The sequence below is a fragment of the Festucalex cinctus genome, chromosome 11, assembly GCF_051991245.1.
Source record: "Festucalex cinctus isolate MCC-2025b chromosome 11, RoL_Fcin_1.0, whole genome shotgun sequence".
Taxonomy (NCBI): Eukaryota; Metazoa; Chordata; class Actinopteri; order Syngnathiformes; family Syngnathidae; genus Festucalex; species Festucalex cinctus.
In genome coordinates, this window is record NC_135421.1 from 26,871,949 (window position 1) to 26,890,360 (window position 18,412).

The 18,412-nt window shown below is 41.3% G+C and overlaps 1 protein-coding gene and 1 long non-coding RNA gene across 5 annotated transcripts; one reads left to right on the forward strand and one right to left on the reverse strand.

Moving 5' to 3' along the window:
- The first annotated feature begins 1,436 nt into the window (after nt 1-1,436).
- Nucleotides 1,437-6,841, forward strand: LOC144030017 (uncharacterized). Its single transcript, XR_013287169.1, has 3 exons — nt 1,437-1,552; nt 2,178-2,392; nt 4,088-6,841. It is a non-coding gene; the product is annotated as an uncharacterized LOC144030017 (long non-coding RNA).
- arsh (arylsulfatase H) lies at nt 2,390-18,174 on the reverse strand. Of its 4 annotated transcripts, none has more exons than XM_077535893.1 (11): nt 17,781-18,174; nt 8,961-9,110; nt 8,758-8,879; nt 8,570-8,692; nt 8,084-8,286; nt 7,104-7,324; nt 6,851-6,987; nt 6,557-6,694; nt 5,365-5,524; nt 5,174-5,295; nt 2,390-4,415 (listed from the first exon to the last, which is right to left on the reverse strand). In XM_077535893.1, the coding sequence occupies exons 1-11, from the start codon at nt 17,801-17,803 to the stop codon at nt 4,060-4,062; spliced, it is 1,755 nt and encodes a 584-aa protein (XP_077392019.1). In that variant the 5' UTR covers nt 17,804-18,174; the 3' UTR covers nt 2,390-4,059. The 4 variants fall into 4 exon arrangements, with proteins under 4 accessions (XP_077392019.1, XP_077392018.1, XP_077392020.1 ...); XM_077535892.1 differs by lacking the exon at nt 17,781-18,174 and adding an exon at nt 16,816-16,972; XM_077535894.1 differs by lacking the exon at nt 17,781-18,174 and adding an exon at nt 14,163-14,375.
- Between the last annotated feature and the right edge of the window lie 238 nt (nt 18,175-18,412).

Genomic DNA, 18,412 nt, shown 5'->3' on the forward strand with positions numbered 1-18,412 from the left:
TCATCAGAACATAACTAAGTATGAGTTGCCACATCTACTAAAATTTACCAGACATTTTTTTTTTTCAGCTTCTTGCTGTCAGTCTCTTGGCAGCCTCCCTGACCACTTTTATTCTCATCTTTCATCACTTTTCGAGACCTCCAGTTCTTGCTACTGTTACTATTATGCTATATTTACTCAACCTTGTCTTCACTCTTGTCCATGGCATCGTTCATTCTTTTGACTGATAGCTTTGAACAATGAGATCCCAATTTGTGGATTTGTGCTCTAAGATGTGACTACAGAGACATCGGGGAACGCCTACGAGAACGATAAAACATGAGTTTGAATGTGATTTGCTAGATAGGAGAGGGTGTGCACACTTGTGCAATCACATGGTTATTATTTCCACTATACAAGATTTGGAATTGTACAGGTTATAGGTCACATTAGATCTTTTTTTTTTATGGGTGAGTAGATGTTTCATACCCAAACAAGCCTCAAGATGTTCAACCAAATTCAATATCATTTCATTCCTGCAAACACCTCAATAATCATACAGTAAGCCAGTTAGTATTCATATCATTAAAAAAATATATATATTGTACTGCATTTGAACTAAGCACACAAGTTAATACTCGATATAGGTGCACACAAGTGTCGGTTATGTGGGTCCGTGTACTTTCCTTCTGAAGCAAGGACACGGAAAACAAACCGATTTCCGTTTTTTGTTTTGATGTATATTGTAATGCCCCTACGTGTGATGAAGAATGCACGCAGCCACTGATCCAATCTGATCGCTTTTAATTCAACAACAACAGCGGTAACAAACACAATCAACACGAGTTACTGTTAGCCGCAACTCACGCTCACACACTCCCCACGCAGACTCCCGAACTCAGCCCCAACTTCCTCAACTCCCCCCTCCGGTCTCTCTCACGTCACATCCTACTTCGTTGGCCACGCCCTCAAATACGCACAACAATGAACAGACAATACAAGACATTACAATATGAACAAATAACGGGAAACGAGTCGTCTCCCGTTTTTTTGTTGAAATAAAAATGAAAATGAAAAACGGGAAACGAGCCCTTATCCGATGTTCTATTATGTATTTATTTAGCACAAATCGGGAAATGAAATGTGGCCTTAAACCGTTTTTCGCAAGCTGGTTTCTCCTTAACCCGGAAGCCGTTCATCTTTTGCGACGCGTCACATTACTGCCCCCTAGTGTCTATTTCGAGAGGCCTTTAGATGGCTATCACAACTTGATTGTGGAAATGAAAAATGACGGCATGACGTGACGTCGAGTGAAATCGCTGCACATCCGTGTAGCCAATTTGGCCCTATAAGAGGACTTCCGGAGAGAAAATGTCCGAGGGTGGCTCTCAGATCATTGTCTGTCAGAGGCCTCGAAATAGACACTAGGGGGCAGCAAGCTTCCACTGCAGCAGCAGCAGCAGCAGTGACGTGAGGCAAAAGATGAACGGCTTCCGGGTCAAGGAGAAACCAGCTTGCGAAAAACGGTTTACGGCCACATTTCATTTCCCGATTTGTGCTAAATAAACATCGGGTAAGGACTCGGGCTCGTTTCCCGTTTTTCATTTTCATTTTAACAAAAACGGGAGACGACTCGTTTCTCTTTATTTGGTCTTATAGCATCAAAACAAAAAACGGAAATCGCTTTGTTTCCCGTTTTCAACGAATGGCCGAAAAGTACGCGGACCTATGTGGGCTGTTTCCCCTCAGGCCACATCTCGCATCCCCGATGCAGAAGCAGCTATTTCAAGCCGCCCTTTAACATTCCGCTTTTCTGTGTTTGCGTGTGTCAAAGCGGGCGTCGCGGAAATGCTTTATGGCTTCTCCTGCAACACTGACCTTTGCGGAAAGCGACCTAGCATGATATACGGCGCGTGTGCGCGGCCATGTTGTTGATGCGACTGTGACGTGACGAACGGCCGGCGACATTCTATCCCACCGGCCCTCGTTAACTGAGATGACCAGGCGGATGTTATTCGGTACGCTCGGCTGCGTGATTTACTTCTCGCGGATAGAACGGAGGAGCTACTGTAATGAACTTCAAAGCGGACTGGAGGCACGTCTCCCCGCTGTCGGGGGCCGAGGAGTAAATACGACGCGAGGAACTGCGACGATTACTGTAATGATGTACGTGACGTTTCCCCCGACTCGCTTTGCAGATGCGAGCCGAACATCCGCAGGCGCGGCGGATGAGGAGGAGGAGGAGAAGATGATGATGAAGAGAGCAGTTGGAGGAGAAGGAGATAGGGGATGGGAAGGAGAGCAATTATTGGCTTCTGCCGCAGCCAACTCTGATGTTTTGACAGTCAGCCACTGCTGGAGGGAGACGGGCCAAGTGCTGATGATGATGAATGATGACACTGAGGCTGGAGAGGTTCGCACAGTCTTTACAGTCTTTTATTGGTGGAGATACAGTATGGGGAGCCACAGGGTATCCTGACAGGCCCACTGGGACGATCTCCAGCCGAGCTCTTTTGACTCCAGGAAAGAGTCTGAACTCAAAAGCAAATTTCAATGCTGACATAAGACAAAACAGGGGGAGCATTTATAGAGTACATGTAGAAATCAATTCAGAAAAAAAAATCACAAACCTTCATACTTCGTTATAAAAATGAAAATCAGATTTCAGATTGTAAATATTACAAGTATACATTGCTTTGATTCTTTTCCTGGTCACTGTCCACTTGTTGCTAGGCAGAATTCATGGGGACAGATACGGATAACTCCATTCCCATTGACCTTTGACTCTAACTCTTATTTAGGTTGATTTAAAAATATATATATATATATCTACATGCCTGGCATGCCCAATAAGTATCTTCATGGTTGAGTACACCTGTTACTAGGCAGAATTTGTGGTGACAAATTGATTGCATCGCACAGCCAAATACAAATTTGTTAGAAGCCAACCATACAAAATGGGCTGTTTCAAGTAAAGATGCATTCTGTTGTGTGTTTTTTTTAAATGTATTTATTTAAAATGTCTTTCAGAAATCACGCGGACAAAATAAATCCTTCATAAGTCATAATATGTTTCAAGTAAAAATTTAATCTAGGAAACTGGAACCTCCAAGAACATAATTGCTCAGATTTGTTAGCATGGTCACTTGTTGCTAGGGAGAATTCCTTAAGCATATTCATTACGTCGATTTAAAAAAAAAAAAAAAAAAAAGTGCACAAGTATGTCACGCCGAATAGATATTTTCATGGTCCCATTCACTTGTTGCTTGGCAAAATTCAAAATTTTTGTTTGTTCCCCACGTGCAATGCAAATAAATCTATTGTAGGCCGGCCACACCCACAAGGCTGAATAAAAGATGTTTTCTGTTTTTCATTTTCACTTGAAATGTGTCTTTTCAAAATTACACAAAGAATATACATCCTTTGTTAGTCATGAAATGTCGCCGGGCAGAATAATAACAATTTTTAAAAAGTGCACACACATCTGTGAAGTCAAGCTGATGTTTTCATGGTCCTATCCACGTGTTGCTAGGGAGAATTCAGGGAGACAGATTGTTGGCCACGCCCACTTGAGACTACCTTCACTGAAATCAATCGTGAGAAGAGTCTGCCCAAACCAATTCGACAAAATGGAGCGTTATTATTGTTTACTTCTGTGTTGTCACTTAACACTGTGTATTATTAACGTGCGATTTGGGATTGTTTAACATTTTCATGAAATGTTTTCATGAAATGGAAACATAGACACAAAATAGAAGCAAAACAGAACCTTTGAATTATGTTGGGGTTGCCTGAAATCACCTTTTGCCATGGACATCATATGACATTTCAACTCTAAATCAATAGTCATTTTCAATGGAGTGAAAATTGAGGACTGGATTTGAATAAGGCCAAAGTCTACTATGTAACCATATTCTGTATATGTTTTAGTGGAATTAGTCAAGTATCCCAACGATGACGTGTGCTGTAGCTTCTACCCTAAACACAGTCTCACTCTGCCCTCTAAAGGCGAACAGTGCAAATTACAACCACCTTCCTCTACTAATTGAACTCCCAACAGTATTTTTATTTTATTTTCGACTACCTTGTGTCTTCTTTGCATCCGCAGAACGGGAACGTTCCGCAGCACGGCTGAAGCCAGGGTTTCCACAGAAGCTTCTCCCAGGTAAGCTGCTCCGGTTGCCTGCCCGCCAACGAGCGCCGATGCCCGTCGGCGGCTTCGGACGCCCGGCGGAGGACTTCCCGGTAGCGCGGCTCCGTGTCGGGACCCAGCGGGCGCAACTCTGAGGGGTCCCGAAACAGGTCGTAGAGCAGTGGCGGGTCGTGCTGCGTCACGTGTTGTCCGTGACACAAGCAGAGCTGCGTGTCGTGGCAACCCACAGAACCCGGCGGGGAAAAGTTTGGGGTGACGAAGTGCACCTTGAAGATGGAGTCACCTGGGGAAAATGACAGAATATCAATGCTGATTAGGAAGTGGTACAAAATATCGTATTATCTGTCACAGTAATGTATCAACATCAACCTCGTTTTGACATTGGCCAGGAAATGTGCTAAAAATAAAAAAAATAAAAAATAGTACTACTCACAAAGTGCAGCATCGATACACTATCATGAGCTATTGATGCCGTCTAGGGGCGGGTCAAATTATCGACATGTTGCATAATTTGCATGACAGTGAACCGCCAAATTTGCCGCAACTAGCTTTAACATAGTTCCTTGGCACCGACATGCCACAAGATGGCGCCATAGTGATAAAAGTAGTGAGTACAAAAACGGCACACTGGCCTGAATAACAAACATGACAGATAGGCAAACAAATATGCACACTTGCACTTACGTAAACAGTATTAAGTATTTAGAAAAAAAGCAACAAAAAAAAAACACATTTAGCATTTACACTAGGGATGTTACGATACGGGCAATATCGTGATATTAAAACTGCCATAATATCGTCGTCGTGTTCACAATATTTAAAAGGAACACATTTGTTAAAAAAGTCAGGTTGATTTCCATTTGTGCAGTTCATGCACTGCAGACATAATATAGCCATAAAAATGATGAATAAACAATGGTTAAATACTGCTATAATGTAGGCCGAATGCTTAAAAAAAAAAAAAAAAAAATCAATATGCACATGCAAAAGCCAATACGTTTAAACGTATTTGCCATCCACAAATGTTTATTGTTAACTTACTGTCCGGTGGGTGCCAACGTGCCGCGTGTAGGTGGCTGCCACAGTAATGGAACATAAACTCGTGCTCCGATCGATCCGCCGTCCCCTCCAACAGCGGCATGAGGTTGTGACCATCTAAGTGTCTTTAGTTGAAACTCGCATTAACTCCAGCGCACAATATGTCGAAATTAGGGTAAAAAGCTCAGCCAGACCTGTCCGGTTGCGTGTCTCCAGCCAGATGTTTCAGTGTGGGGTAGAGATCCATGAGGCTGGTGGGTTCATCCACCACTCTCCCAGCTGCCAATCTGCCCGGCCAACGGAAGATACCCGGGACCCTGATGCCGCCTTCCCAGCCCCCCATGCCTTTCCCACCTTGACGGGAGAAAATTAGGAGAGGTTACTCCAAAGGAAAGTAACATTTTCATATTGTTAATGGTCATACTGTTATGTGTTGAGGTTGGATCCCAAAGCGCAGACACAAATAAGATTTTAACTATTTATTCACATCGAGAGGCGTGGAACAAACTTGACTAGACGAGAAACAACGAGAGTTGCACAGAGGAACAGAGGTAATAATCCGGGGGAAAAAAACACACACGCACTTCTCAGACAGGCCTATATAGACGGCGAATTGATCTGATTGGTTGTGGCTAGGCACGTGGGTAACAGGACTGACAAGGAATTGTCTGATTGGCTGTTGGCCAGATAAAGATATTAAAGATTCCTGACATCACATAGCTTCTGACATCACATAGCGTCTTACCAGTTTAAACTAGATGTTGGTTACATCAGTTCAAAACAGACACTTGACCACATGGTCATGATGCAAACATAACCCTTGCATGACCCTAGTCATAACCCTTGCATGACCCTAGTCATGACAGTAAGCATAACCCTTGCATGAACCTAGCTATGACAGTACCCTTGCATGGCCCTAGTCATGATAAGCCTTGCATGGACCTAGTCATGATCCTTACATAACCCTAGTCATGACAGTCCTAAACATAACCCTTGCATGACAGTACTAAACATAACCTTTGCATGACCCTAGTCATGATAACCCTTGCATGGACCTAGTCATAACCCTTGCATGACCCTAGTCATGACAGTCCTAAACATAACCCTTGCATGACCCTAGTCATGACAGTACTAAACATAACCCTTGCATGACCCTAGTCATGATAACCCTTGCATGGACCTAGTCATGACAATCCTAAACATAACCCTTGCATGGCCCTAGTCATGACAGTACTAAAAATAACCCTTGCATGACCCTAGTCATGACATCATACAAGTGTGCAAAACAGTTAATAAATGGACGTAGCTGGTTAAATTAAAAAATACTATAAAATAGGATGTTATGTTATATTTACAGGATTTAAGAGGGGAGGGGGTGCAAAATACCTCGATAAATTCCGTTCCATCCACCCATCTGTCCGATCAGAGGACGTGAAGACTCGATGTGTCCTCCGTGGTCTGATGCGAAGTACATCAGAGTGTCGTTGGCCAGGCCCAACGAATCCACCGTCTTCGTTATCTCACCTCAGAATACATAACAGCCGTACTATTTATCATGACTCGTGATTTTCACAACCATGTTATTGTTTCGGCATGTCTACCTTCATAAGTTTTGGTTAAATTCCAAATTTTGAAGTCTAATTTGGTGGTCTGATGCCGTTTTACCGAAACTTCGCTTACCGACGATCCAGTCCATCTCTTCCACATCGTCGCCGTAGCAACCGTGGCGGCTTCTGCCCGCGTAAACCGGCGTGCGGAAGAGCGGCGTGTGGACGTGAGCCAGGGAGAAAAACAGAAGGAACGGATGATGAGCATTCCTGAAGAGAAGAAAAGCAGATACGACATCATTTGACATGCCACACCATAAACAGAAAACGGATTGTCGTCGTTAAGAAAAATGTGAACGATCGCAAATACTGGACAGCGTTCGAACCTCTCGACGAAACGTTGCGCTTCAGTCAACATCCTGTAGGGGAGCATCTCCAGCGTCATGGGCTGTTCCACCACCTCCTGGTCCCTCATGATGATGCAATTCCACCTGCTTATCAGTCCAAAGGCGGGATACCACACCGCAATTGCCAGGAAGCTCAACGAGATAAGCGCCGCCAAGAGCCACAAGTTGATGTCCACAAGGCCGCAAGCAGAAACACACACCTGGACACAGACATGGTTGACAATGTGGTGTGATTTTCTCAGTTCCCTCATACTATGATTGAAGTGCAAAATAGAAGTCAATCGAGTTGGGACTATGCAATGGGGAAAACGCTTCCAATCTATGGAGGACCAAAACTGCCAAATTTAAAAATAAATAAATAAATAAATAAAAGTGAAAATAAAAATGCATATAAAAATATAATTCAAAAATTAAATACAAAAAAATAAATAAACGTGGAAATAAAAACAACAAAATATATATATATATATATATATATCCATAAATGAATAAATAAAAGAAAAATAAATACAAAAATAAAAGATGAGATTCTAAAAATAAATATGCCAATAAATGTCCAAAGAAATAGGAGTAAATATCAATCAATGAATAAAAACTCTCTTATCTCACATGTATTTATTTCATGTTGCACCATCTTGTCCACTGTCACCACGAGTTGTTGTCGATCAACTCAAGTCGCAAGTTATAGTGACAGTGGATAAGATTAATTCATTTAATTAATTTCCATTTATATTTATTATTTTTTTGTATATATATATATATATATATATATATATATATATATATGTATATAGAGTTGTTTTTAATTTGCATTTATAATTTATTATTTTTTTGTATTTAATTTTTGAATCATATTTTTTATATCCGTTTTTTATTTTCACTTTTACTAATTTATGTATTTATTCATTTATGTATTTTTAATTTGGCCAGTTTCGGCCCTCCATAGGAAGCGGCCTTACCAGCGTGAAAATCCCAACGACGAGCATCACAGACATTTTTCGGAGAAGGTGCTGCAGGCCGGCCAAGACGTCCGTCCCCATGCCCGGAACGCAGTCATTCAAGAGGGTGTAAGGCAGGCCGTAGAAGAAGCTGAAGCCGTGCTGGTTGGGGTGGTGACAGTGATCCCCTCTTCGCTCACAGCTCATGCCGAGGTGCCATTTACCTGCATCGGATGCAGAGTGAGTTTTACATGACAGCGATGAAGTCAAAAGAACAAAATTGTACCCGTGAATAAGAGGACCCAGATTTAAAGACACTGAGTAACTACATTTGTGAATAAATTGAGAGTGATGAAAAGTATACACTAGATTTGAGTAAAAGGATGCTAGTCGATAATGAACTGTTGTTTGAAGCATTACACTAATTGACCACTAGGGCTTGCTCACGGACCACAGTTTGTTGGAAGAGGAAGTAAGAGGCACAATAAACAACCAAAGTACCCTCACCAACTAGGCCGGTGGTATATCCTTGTTGCTGCAGCCTCTTGGCAAAAGTGGTCTCCTCGGGTGGCAGCCCGCCCGAACCCCCCAGGAACAAGTTAACCTGTACCCTTCCTGACCCCGCCATCCCTGCAAAGAGCTGCATGTAAACAAACCAAGCGTGCAAGTGAAGTCCAAGTCTTCATCAAAGAGACCTGAGCGGACTGCGTAGCGCCCCGTCATGAAACTTGCCCGGCTCGGCGTGCACAGAGGGGCGGCCGCGATGTGCTGAGTCAGCTTCACCCCCTCGGAGGCCAGCCTGTCTATATTGGGGGTCCTGGGGGGGGGGGCACATATGGCATCAGGAAGCTGTACTTGTCCACAGGTGCGCGCGACTGTAACGCCAATTTGTACTGACCTGATTGTGTCGTTACCGTAGCAACCCACATCGCCGATTCCCAAGTCGTCCGCCATCACTAGGACGATATTGGGCCTCCTGACGCTCTCCTCCGCTATGATGTCAGTTGGTAGCACCAGGATCAGGAGGAGAAGTGCTAGCAGGGAGGATCTTAAAGGGAAATTGTGGAGACAGAGAGGTCAATATGAACTACAAAAAGTCTTTCATACTTTTTTTTTTTTTTTTTTGGAGAGTTCAGCGACCTCTGAAAAATATACAAATTATTCTGGCCATGTTATCGTTTTGACTTTTTTAGTTTTATGTTAAAGCCATATTTCCCAGCTCTACGTTGGCAGTTAAGCTCTCAAAAAAAGCTATTTGAGTGTGTGCATGTTCTAGCCCACTAGTAATGAGACATCATCAATTCAAAGCTGTATGTTGTATAATGAATTATTTTTAACATAAATAGCAGATATAGAAATAGAGCGATGTACGTTAATTTGTATCTATTACCCACCATAATTGTTAAATCGTTGTCAATACGAATTCTGAGAAATTATTCTTCACATAGATGAATATCATTAATTATTCACAACATAATTGAAGGTCATTTCAGCAAATATTTTGTTTAACAAATGTGAACCTAATTGCATTAATCAGCTTCCAAAGACCCCTGGAACAAACCAGGAACTAGAATGACTAGATTGCTAGGCTGCTGGTGTTAGCTAGCCACAGGTGGTTAAATACACTTGTTGACAACTAATTAAAAATAAATACATAAAAATAATATATATATTCATTTTTTAAAAAAATTTAATTTTATCGTGAACAGAGCAGCAAATGTCACATATTTTGACCGTTATGACTTTACTACTGCGTTCGTTTAATTTCGTGGTACGACGCGTTTCGATTTACGTGCCCACCCACGTTACACCGGGCTATACGAAGGGCGAATCATAAAGCGATGAACAACTGTTTCGCATAATTTGGCATGTGGTACTTTATTTGTACTTTGAGTCATACTAAAGCAAAGGTTTGTGCACAACTGCACATGACAAGTGAAGACTGCGGTCAAGCCAGCCGCCACTCGAAAAGACGAAGTCAAGCCAGCCGCCCCAACGATTGTTAATACTGTGCATTACGGTAACATGCCGACGTGCCCCTGCGCTGGCCACCTTCAAAATAAAAGCTGCTCAACACCTGGTTTAGGGTTTAAAATAAAGAATCATAAAAAAATAACGGTTTGTTATTCCAGAACCAGACCAGTTTTAAGGGACACTACACCACCCCAGGTATCCAACCAAAGTACTTTGAACAAAATCTGATGTTGCATTTCAAAATTTTTGAATCAGCAATAATAGTCGAGATTTAAATTTTCAAATGAGTTTTATTTTTAAATGCAACATCAGATTTTGTTCAAAGTAGTTTGGTTGGATACCTGGGGTGGTGTAGTGTCCCTCAGAACTGGTCTGGTCCTGGGATAACAAACCATGAATTTTTAATGATTTTTTGAAATCAGGGATTATAGTCGAGATGTAACTTTTCAAATGAGTTTTATTTTTAAATGCAACATCAGATTTTGTTCAAAGTAGTTTGGTTGGATACCTGGGGTGGTGTACTGTCCCTCAGAACTGGTCTGGTCCTGGGATAACAAACCATGAATTTTTAATGATTTTTTGAAAACAGGCATTAATGTCGGAAAATAAATTTTTCAAAACAGTTTTATTTTGAAATGCAACATCAGATTTTGTTGAAAGTACTTTGGTTGGATACCTGGGGTGGTGTAGTGTCCCTCAGAACTGGTCTGGTTCTGGAATAACAAACCGTTGTTTTTTTATGATTCTTTATTTTAAACCATAAACCAGGTGTTGCTCAGCTTTTATTTTCAAGGTGGCCAACGCAGGGGCACGTCGGCACGTTACCGTAATGCACAGTATTAACAATCGTTGGGGCGGCTGGCTTGACTTCGTCTTTTCGAGTGGCGGCTGGCCTGACCGCAGTAAGTGACGCGACGTTAAACTTTGTCAGAATCGAGTTGGACTTTTGTCCTTTTCCTATACATTTATGATCAATAGGTCGCTTGCACATCGTAATGCATCATGGGAATTTTTTCTTCGGGCGCCATATTGGGTGTCCGCCGGTTCACAAGGTACACTCGCGAGTTACACGGTAGAGCTTATCAACCTGATGTCATTTTCGCAGTATTTTCACGATTTACCGGAAGATCAAAAACAACGATACAGGCAGAAGGTGTCTCTGTGTGGCGGGATTGATCCTAATTACGTCCTGACCAAGGGTGATTTTTTTTTTGATGGAGAAAGCTTGCTGGCCAAATGTGACATCTCTGGACATCTTTCACTACCTCGTGTTGACAACATGCTCCATAACACGCCAACAAATCCCTGGAGGCTTACAATTATTTTGTAAGCGGGTGGATACAGAGTGTAAACTTTAACATCGCATCAGAAGAAACGGTTGCTGTTGCACGTAAGTAAACCACATGGTGTTGGTAATTCTGCACACAAAAATGTTGATTTGTTCTCAGGCTTCCTGTTATTGTGTTTACATGCACAGCTGGGTTTACCTGATGTGGTTTTTCTAATAATTTTATAACAGGCAAATATGGCAGAGCGTATAAGAATAAAAAGTAACTATGCACAGCCTCCCCGTGGCTTAATTAAATTTAATGCTACCCTTTCACTAGTTACATGTTACTCAATCAACTTATTCTAAATGGTTAAGGTTAACCACTCTCAGAGGACGTATTTTTAGTTTCAGTTTCCAGTACAATAAAACGTGTTCATGGTAACTACTGAGCATACTGACAGCTTTTCTTATGATCTCACGGTTAAGGAGGCTGTCACAACACCCAATTTCTGTCTGGTGCCGGATGGCAACAATTCCCATCACTTGTCACGACAACACCAATAGTATTACCAGGTATGTATGGCTTTACTTTTTGTAGTTTCTTATTTAATTCTATGTTTCATATTTTCATTACAATGTTTGTAATATTTTCAGATTCAGGCACAGATGAGTTTAACTGGACGGACTTCTGCGACTTTGTGGTGTGGACAAAGTGTGATTGAGCGAGTCCACCCAGATCGCTCGTTTTGGCCAGAGTTTTTTTTTTCCCCAAAGTCCCCTCCTTACCTGAACTGCTCGGGAGAGCATTTACTAGATCAGCAGTGGACTTCCAGTGTTCCTGCTCAGCCGCTGTCACCTACCACTTGCTCATGTACTTCAAAGATGCGGAATAAAGTAGTTTTTTGTGCTGCAGCAGATTGTAAAATCAAATGATATCACTTGAAGTGTGCCAATCTAGACTGCCAAAAGGACAGTAGTTTTGTGACAAGTGTGAAACAAGGATTATTGGGAAAACTGTAACACAGTACTGGTACTTGTCTTACATTAAACAAATTTAAAAGAGAGCAACTTTTTCCTCTGTACATAGCTTAATGAAAGTCATTGCGTACCCCATCAACATTACATCATACCGTCATCTCAGGATGGTAGGCACCTGTGCTAAAATAAACTACATTAATTAACAGTTCAATTTTATCCCTGAAATTACTACATCTAATCATTATTCACTTCATTTTTTTGTGCTTTTAGAAATAATAGAGATTTATGCCATTACTTTAAGAGGGACCATATTGCACATTGAGTCAAATCCTGTCATTTGTATTATGTATAGCTTTGTAAACAAACCCAACAATAGAATTTGTATAATCGCTGCCTTTATTAGCTCCAAACAAACAGTCGCATGTTGTCCTCCTCCAATGCTTTGATGCTCGTCTTCGTTTCCATCATGTCATTGGCAATCAAGTCGGTGTGGCATGAGATCCCTAAAGAAATAATAATAAAAAAAAGATCACAAAAAAATACGGTACCAGTAATAGGTTTAATATAGTACAGTAGTATAGTTTTTTTGTCAGTGTAAAAGAAATGTACACATTTTGTTGCATTTTTTAATGTATGAACATTGCTACAGGCAAATACTTATTTCTATAAACACTTCCAAATGTCTCTAAAATATAAGGTGCGTGTACACACACAAACAAACACATACATTCACTCATGCATACAATATATCATGTAATGAATTCTGAGTGGCATACCAGAGTCAATGATGTCAGCAGTACTTGAGGGTACAAGTTACTGGAGCCATCTGGCTGCATAACTGCAACAATCTCTGCCACTTCAAGTCGCCTTTTCTTTGCTTGTCTCTCCTGTGCACGTTCATATCTTGGCACCGACTGGGCTGAGACATAGATGTTGTAACTTGGGACCCAACTTTAATGTTGGAGCCCAGTCGGGATGATTGGACAGAAAAACGGGCGCAGGGCGACCTGTTAAAATAAACAAATATATAAACAAATAAAATATGGAAAGACTGGTTATTTTGCCGCAGTAGGGTGGCCGTGAATAAGTTCTTTAGCATGATGTGTAGGCTACCGAATAAGTTCTTTAGCATGATGTGTAGGCTACCGGGGGTCTGTTTACTTGCATCACCCCCTTCTGTCTCTTTTTTCCAAGTTTACATTTTGCCACCAAAAAACATGTTATCGGCATTAAGAGCCCAAGACTAATCAATCCAATTTCAGCAGTAAACACTTTGCACTGGCACTACTTGGGTGAAAATGTTCGATGTTAGCTTTCGGCTAACGTCCGCTAGCCAGCTTGTACTACCGAACTTGCTTGCTCATGAATCCAAAACATAAGCAACTTGCCCATATATGGGCGGTCGCAACGTTATTAATCCTCATGCATTAAATAAAGGTAAACAAGCTTACCGCTCACAAAGTGATGGCTGCACACACGAGCCCAAAGTAACGACTTCCCTCCGGAGTCCGCACTCCTCTGTCTCCAGGCCCTGGTTCCTAATTATTTTCGGAATTCGGCAGAAAGGCCGACCATTTTCCCCCTGGGCTTTGTTCGAACAGCCAACGATGCAGCAACAATGTACCATTTTAAACGCAGAAAACAAACGTGATAGATACGTGTTAGACCGAATCGCTACGTAAATGGAGGCCACCCAGCATGGCGACTACGAGAAATCCGAGGCGGAAGTGACGACACGTGCAAGCGACCTATAAGTATATTCTTCTTCTCAACGTCTATGCAATTATAAAAATACAAATGCATGTAAATTTTGGCGCTGTAAACAGACCCAATGCTCTTTTCCCAATTTCACTTGTATTTGTTTCAAAACGAACTTACCGCATGGCCGCAAAGCAAAAGTTTGACAAAAGTAAATTCTGCTGTAGTCAAGACGCTATCCGTGACCTCTGCACGATCGGTGGCGCGCATGCGCAGAAGATCGGCCATTTGGATCGCCAACTATGGCAACCACAGAGGTCCAAACACGTTCACACACGCAAAAGAAGACAATTAGTGCGAAAGGTAACTAACATGTGCACGTTTGTTTTGTTTATTTTACCCTTAAATAAAAGCACATTTGTACTCAACCCAACCATGTCTTGTAAGAAAGGTAGCTTTTGGCACATACTGTGTTGGAGCCATATTACAGTGTTTTTTTGTTTTTGCTTCTCTTCATGTGATTTCTGAATTTGGCCGTATGGTGGCGCATGTGCCCCAGGATTAAATGAAGCTCATGGTAATGAGCGTCAGGTGTCTTTAGAAACGTGTGGCCAATATCATAGGACAGGTTTTGAGGGTGGCAGACTTACTGTAAAGTACAACAATGCAGACTCACTATAATGTAATGAGGGCAAAATTAAAATGTTCATCTTATAGGATCAAAAGTCACTTAGTAACTTTACAATGCATCAATAATCTATATAGTTTTGTTCTTTCCCATTTTTGTATCGTATAATTACGAACGCGCACGCATATAAAAGTATTTGTTCTAGTGTAGTTGCCGTAGTTGGCGACCCAAGATGGCCGATCTTCTGCGCATACGCGTGACCGATCGCGTCCACTTGTCAAATCATTCCATAAATGTAATTAAAAAATAACATTGCCGTAAAACACGTCCCTCGCGGCCACTTTTTCCTTTGCGGTAATGGACGTCATCACAAACACATGAAGTACAACCCTAAAACGAAATTAAATACATATACGGGCAACTGAATGGAAAATAAAAAGAGTCATTAAATTGTACCTAATTATTTACCTTCAGTAATTATATTGATCTGGAATGGATTAATCACATTTCCATTCACTTATACGCAGTGTTGCCACAGTTACCTTGAAAAAGTAACTTAGTTACTTTACTGATTACTTGGTTTTAAAAGTAACTAAATTGCGTTACTGATTACTTGATTTTAAAAGTAACTAAGTTAGATTAAAAGTTACTTTTTTAGTTACTTTCAGCAGCTGCCGATAACACCATCTCAACATAAAAATAATGCAGTAGAAACGGAGTTCCAAATACTTTATTGAAAGTGCATTTTTAACATGAAAATAAAGTTTTTTTTATGAAAAACAAAATAGGCAGTCTCTCTTGACTTCTTGTAACGTAAATACTTTTTATAAAACAAAAAATAAAAATCTATCCAGGTTGAAAATGAAAATCCCCTAAATTCTAGGGGTGTCACGATTCGCCAACTCCACGATTCGATTTAAATTTCGATTTTGGGGTCACGATTCGATTTTTTTTTCGATTTTTTTTTTTTTTTTTTTTTTTTTTTCGCTCCCCCACTTTATAACACAGAGGCATATGCTTCTGTAGGCTAAGGCTAGTCTATGATCATTGGTTCTATTCATTGTACAGTAAATCTTATTTCAAAAGATCGGCTACATATAGGTGATGCAATTTCCATATTATTTTTGTGTAAATTTATGTAATATATGATAATTGACATTAGGCAGGAATGATCAAATTCAAAGAATTTATTTACAATATAAAGTTAACCGTCTTGTTCTTACTGAAGTGTAAAATAAAAAAACAAAAACAAAAAGTCACAGTGGGTGCCTGCCATCTATTGACTGTTTTTGGTTACAACAGTGTGCTGTGCGTTCCTCTTAAAATAATGTGCAATGTGCAACAACAACAAAAAATATATTGTATCCAAAGTCATGGAACAAATACAGCCTGAACAAACTATATCCCAACATTTACAGTTGCTGGGCATACTGTAGCGTGGTTCAAGTACACTAATTAAATGTTTGAATCCAGCGTTTTCCAAGGCTGCAGGTCTGCTGCTATAAATAGACCTATGGATCTGGCGTTTCGCGCGAGCTGAAGTGTGTGGAAGTTTCACTGTAAATGAGGATGAAATAGTTGGTTGGACCGTTGTTTTCCCACTTCTAGTTGAATTTGATAAATCTAAATCTTTGTGATGCCTGCGTAAATGTCCCGTCATGTTTGTCGTGTTTCCCGTTGTTATAGGCTGGCGGCTCGGGCCCGCCGCCGGCTCCGCTCCCCTAGTATGTATGTGTGTGTTTGTGTCGGCTGGTGCCCGTATAATAGTACTTCAGTTTGAATGCGCCAGCGCGACACTCTGATTGGAGGACTGTGCCAGCGCGACACTCCGATTGGACGACTGTGCCAGCGCGACACTCCGATTGGACGACTGTGCCAGCGCGACGCTATTGTGTATCCGTGTATTATACCCCTATTGGTTAGTTGTTTCTCCTCCGTTCTGTCAGTTCTGTCAAATGCGGTTATTATTTGTTCACCTTCCACTTTCACTCCCTTGTCAAACCCCTGCCTGAAATTTCAATTAAAACTACTCAGATGTTAAAGTCGACCCGTGTTTATCTACTCTATATTTTCTGTTATTGTGTTACTTCCCTTCCCCTTGACGAGCCGGGCGTAACACCGTGGCCGAGTACAGTACGCGCACATAGCATATCTTGCAACTGTGGTCTTTTTATCGACAACGTGAACGTTGTCGACATAACTCACCGGGAACGCAAAATGTTTCCAAACTGGTGACGAGAGAAGCGGGAGCGGCTTGAAGCACCATTGCTGTGTCTGTCCGCGCTTGCCATCATGACTGCAGGAGAAGTCAGCTAACAAGTGCCGTTAGCTAGTAGCTGAATGGCTGCGTCTCATTTGCTTTCCTGGGAGGCGGCGGTGGCGGCGGTGGCGGCGGGCGCGGGGGGGGGCATCGAATCGTGTGTCCTCTCTTCTATTTCGATGCTCGAAATCGTGACGTAATTTCGATCGATTTCGATAAAAAATCGAAATCGTGACACCCTTAGAATTCCTCTATTGTTTGTTTGTTCCGCTATTCCAGTGTGTACACATGTATCAGTTTAAATATTTATTAGTAGTTATTGACAGTTATAATTGTTTTTTGGTTTGTTTGTTTTTTCTCTTCAAAATAAGGATCAGGAAAACAAAAGGTTGATAATTTAATGTTAAATATAAATATTTAACCTTTAGACAGACACCAACACAATTAAACAGAATATTTGCACATTGTGAAGTATTTCAGAAACATAAATTTAAGACATGAAATAAACCTACCGTCCAGCCAAAAGAAATATGAAGCCACCTTATGGAACAATAAATCTATCAAACACATTTTAACCACTTAATATATGCAAAAATATTTCCAAAAGTTCATTTCCCTTTTTAATCAACAATTTTTGTATTTAACAATTTTTTTTTCTTTTGTCATCACTTTCATTTTTGGTTAATGTATGACATCTTTTTTTGTTTTTTTTAATCTGAGACACGATGATGACCACAGAATCACTACTGTTTATATTTTGTTTTTTGGGCTGTCGTAATCGCGGGCACGTCTCAGTTCTCCTATCTGCTGCTCATGCTAGTTGTAGACATTGACAGGGAGCCACAAACTGAGAAATGAGATACTTGCAGTGTGCTTTTAGCTTAGCTGGTGTGTTGGCTGTGGGACATACCTGTGTCGTTTGAATCCATGCATTGGATCGTCACGGGAGTTATTCTTTTTGGCTCGCGCGCAGTACCAACGCCGGCCCGGGACATACAAGTGCACCGAGAGGACTCGATAGCCATGGGAAATACCGAGATGTACGGCACCGGCTTCTGCTAACTGTCTCCATTTGTATGTTGTCACTCGTTGCGCGCGCGCGCGCGCGCCGTGTCGCGAGCACGGAAACACGGAAGTAGCTTGAATGGTGATGCTACTGAAATGTAAACAAAACAAGTAGAGCACGGCGCAGAACTCTTGCTATTGTTATGAAAACCATAAAGCCTCACTCGCAACCGATACGGTCGTTTAGCTCCCCTTGACGAACGATGGTTCGGTCGAATCGTTTTTTTGTTCCACCCCTACTGAAAACGTAACTTGTCTGACGTCACTTCCCCTGGCGAGAGGGCGGAGACGACCTCATCCCATAATGCTTCACGGACCAGTTGAGGATGGAAATAATTTTTTTTTTTTACCACTTTTATGGTCCATAATGCACACTTTTTTTGCTGTGTTGTGTGCCTGTTGGTTAATAAAACTAGTAGTAAAAGTATCATCACTTTTGTTTTGAATGTGCAAACCATTCATGACCAGACCATGGCT

Coding starts and splice junctions, on each gene's coding strand:
- arsh (XM_077535892.1), bottom strand. CDS start 16,904: ATGATGGCAAGCGCGGACAGACACAGCAATGGTGCTTCAAGCCGCTCC. Junction 8,287..8,569: donor ATATACCACCGGCCTAGTTG/GTGAGGGTACTT, acceptor CATCCGATGCAG/GTAAATGGCACCTCGGCATG. Junction 6,695..6,850: donor AGAGATGGACTGGATCGTCG/GTAAGCGAAGTT, acceptor ATGTATTCTGAG/GTGAGATAACGAAGACGGTG.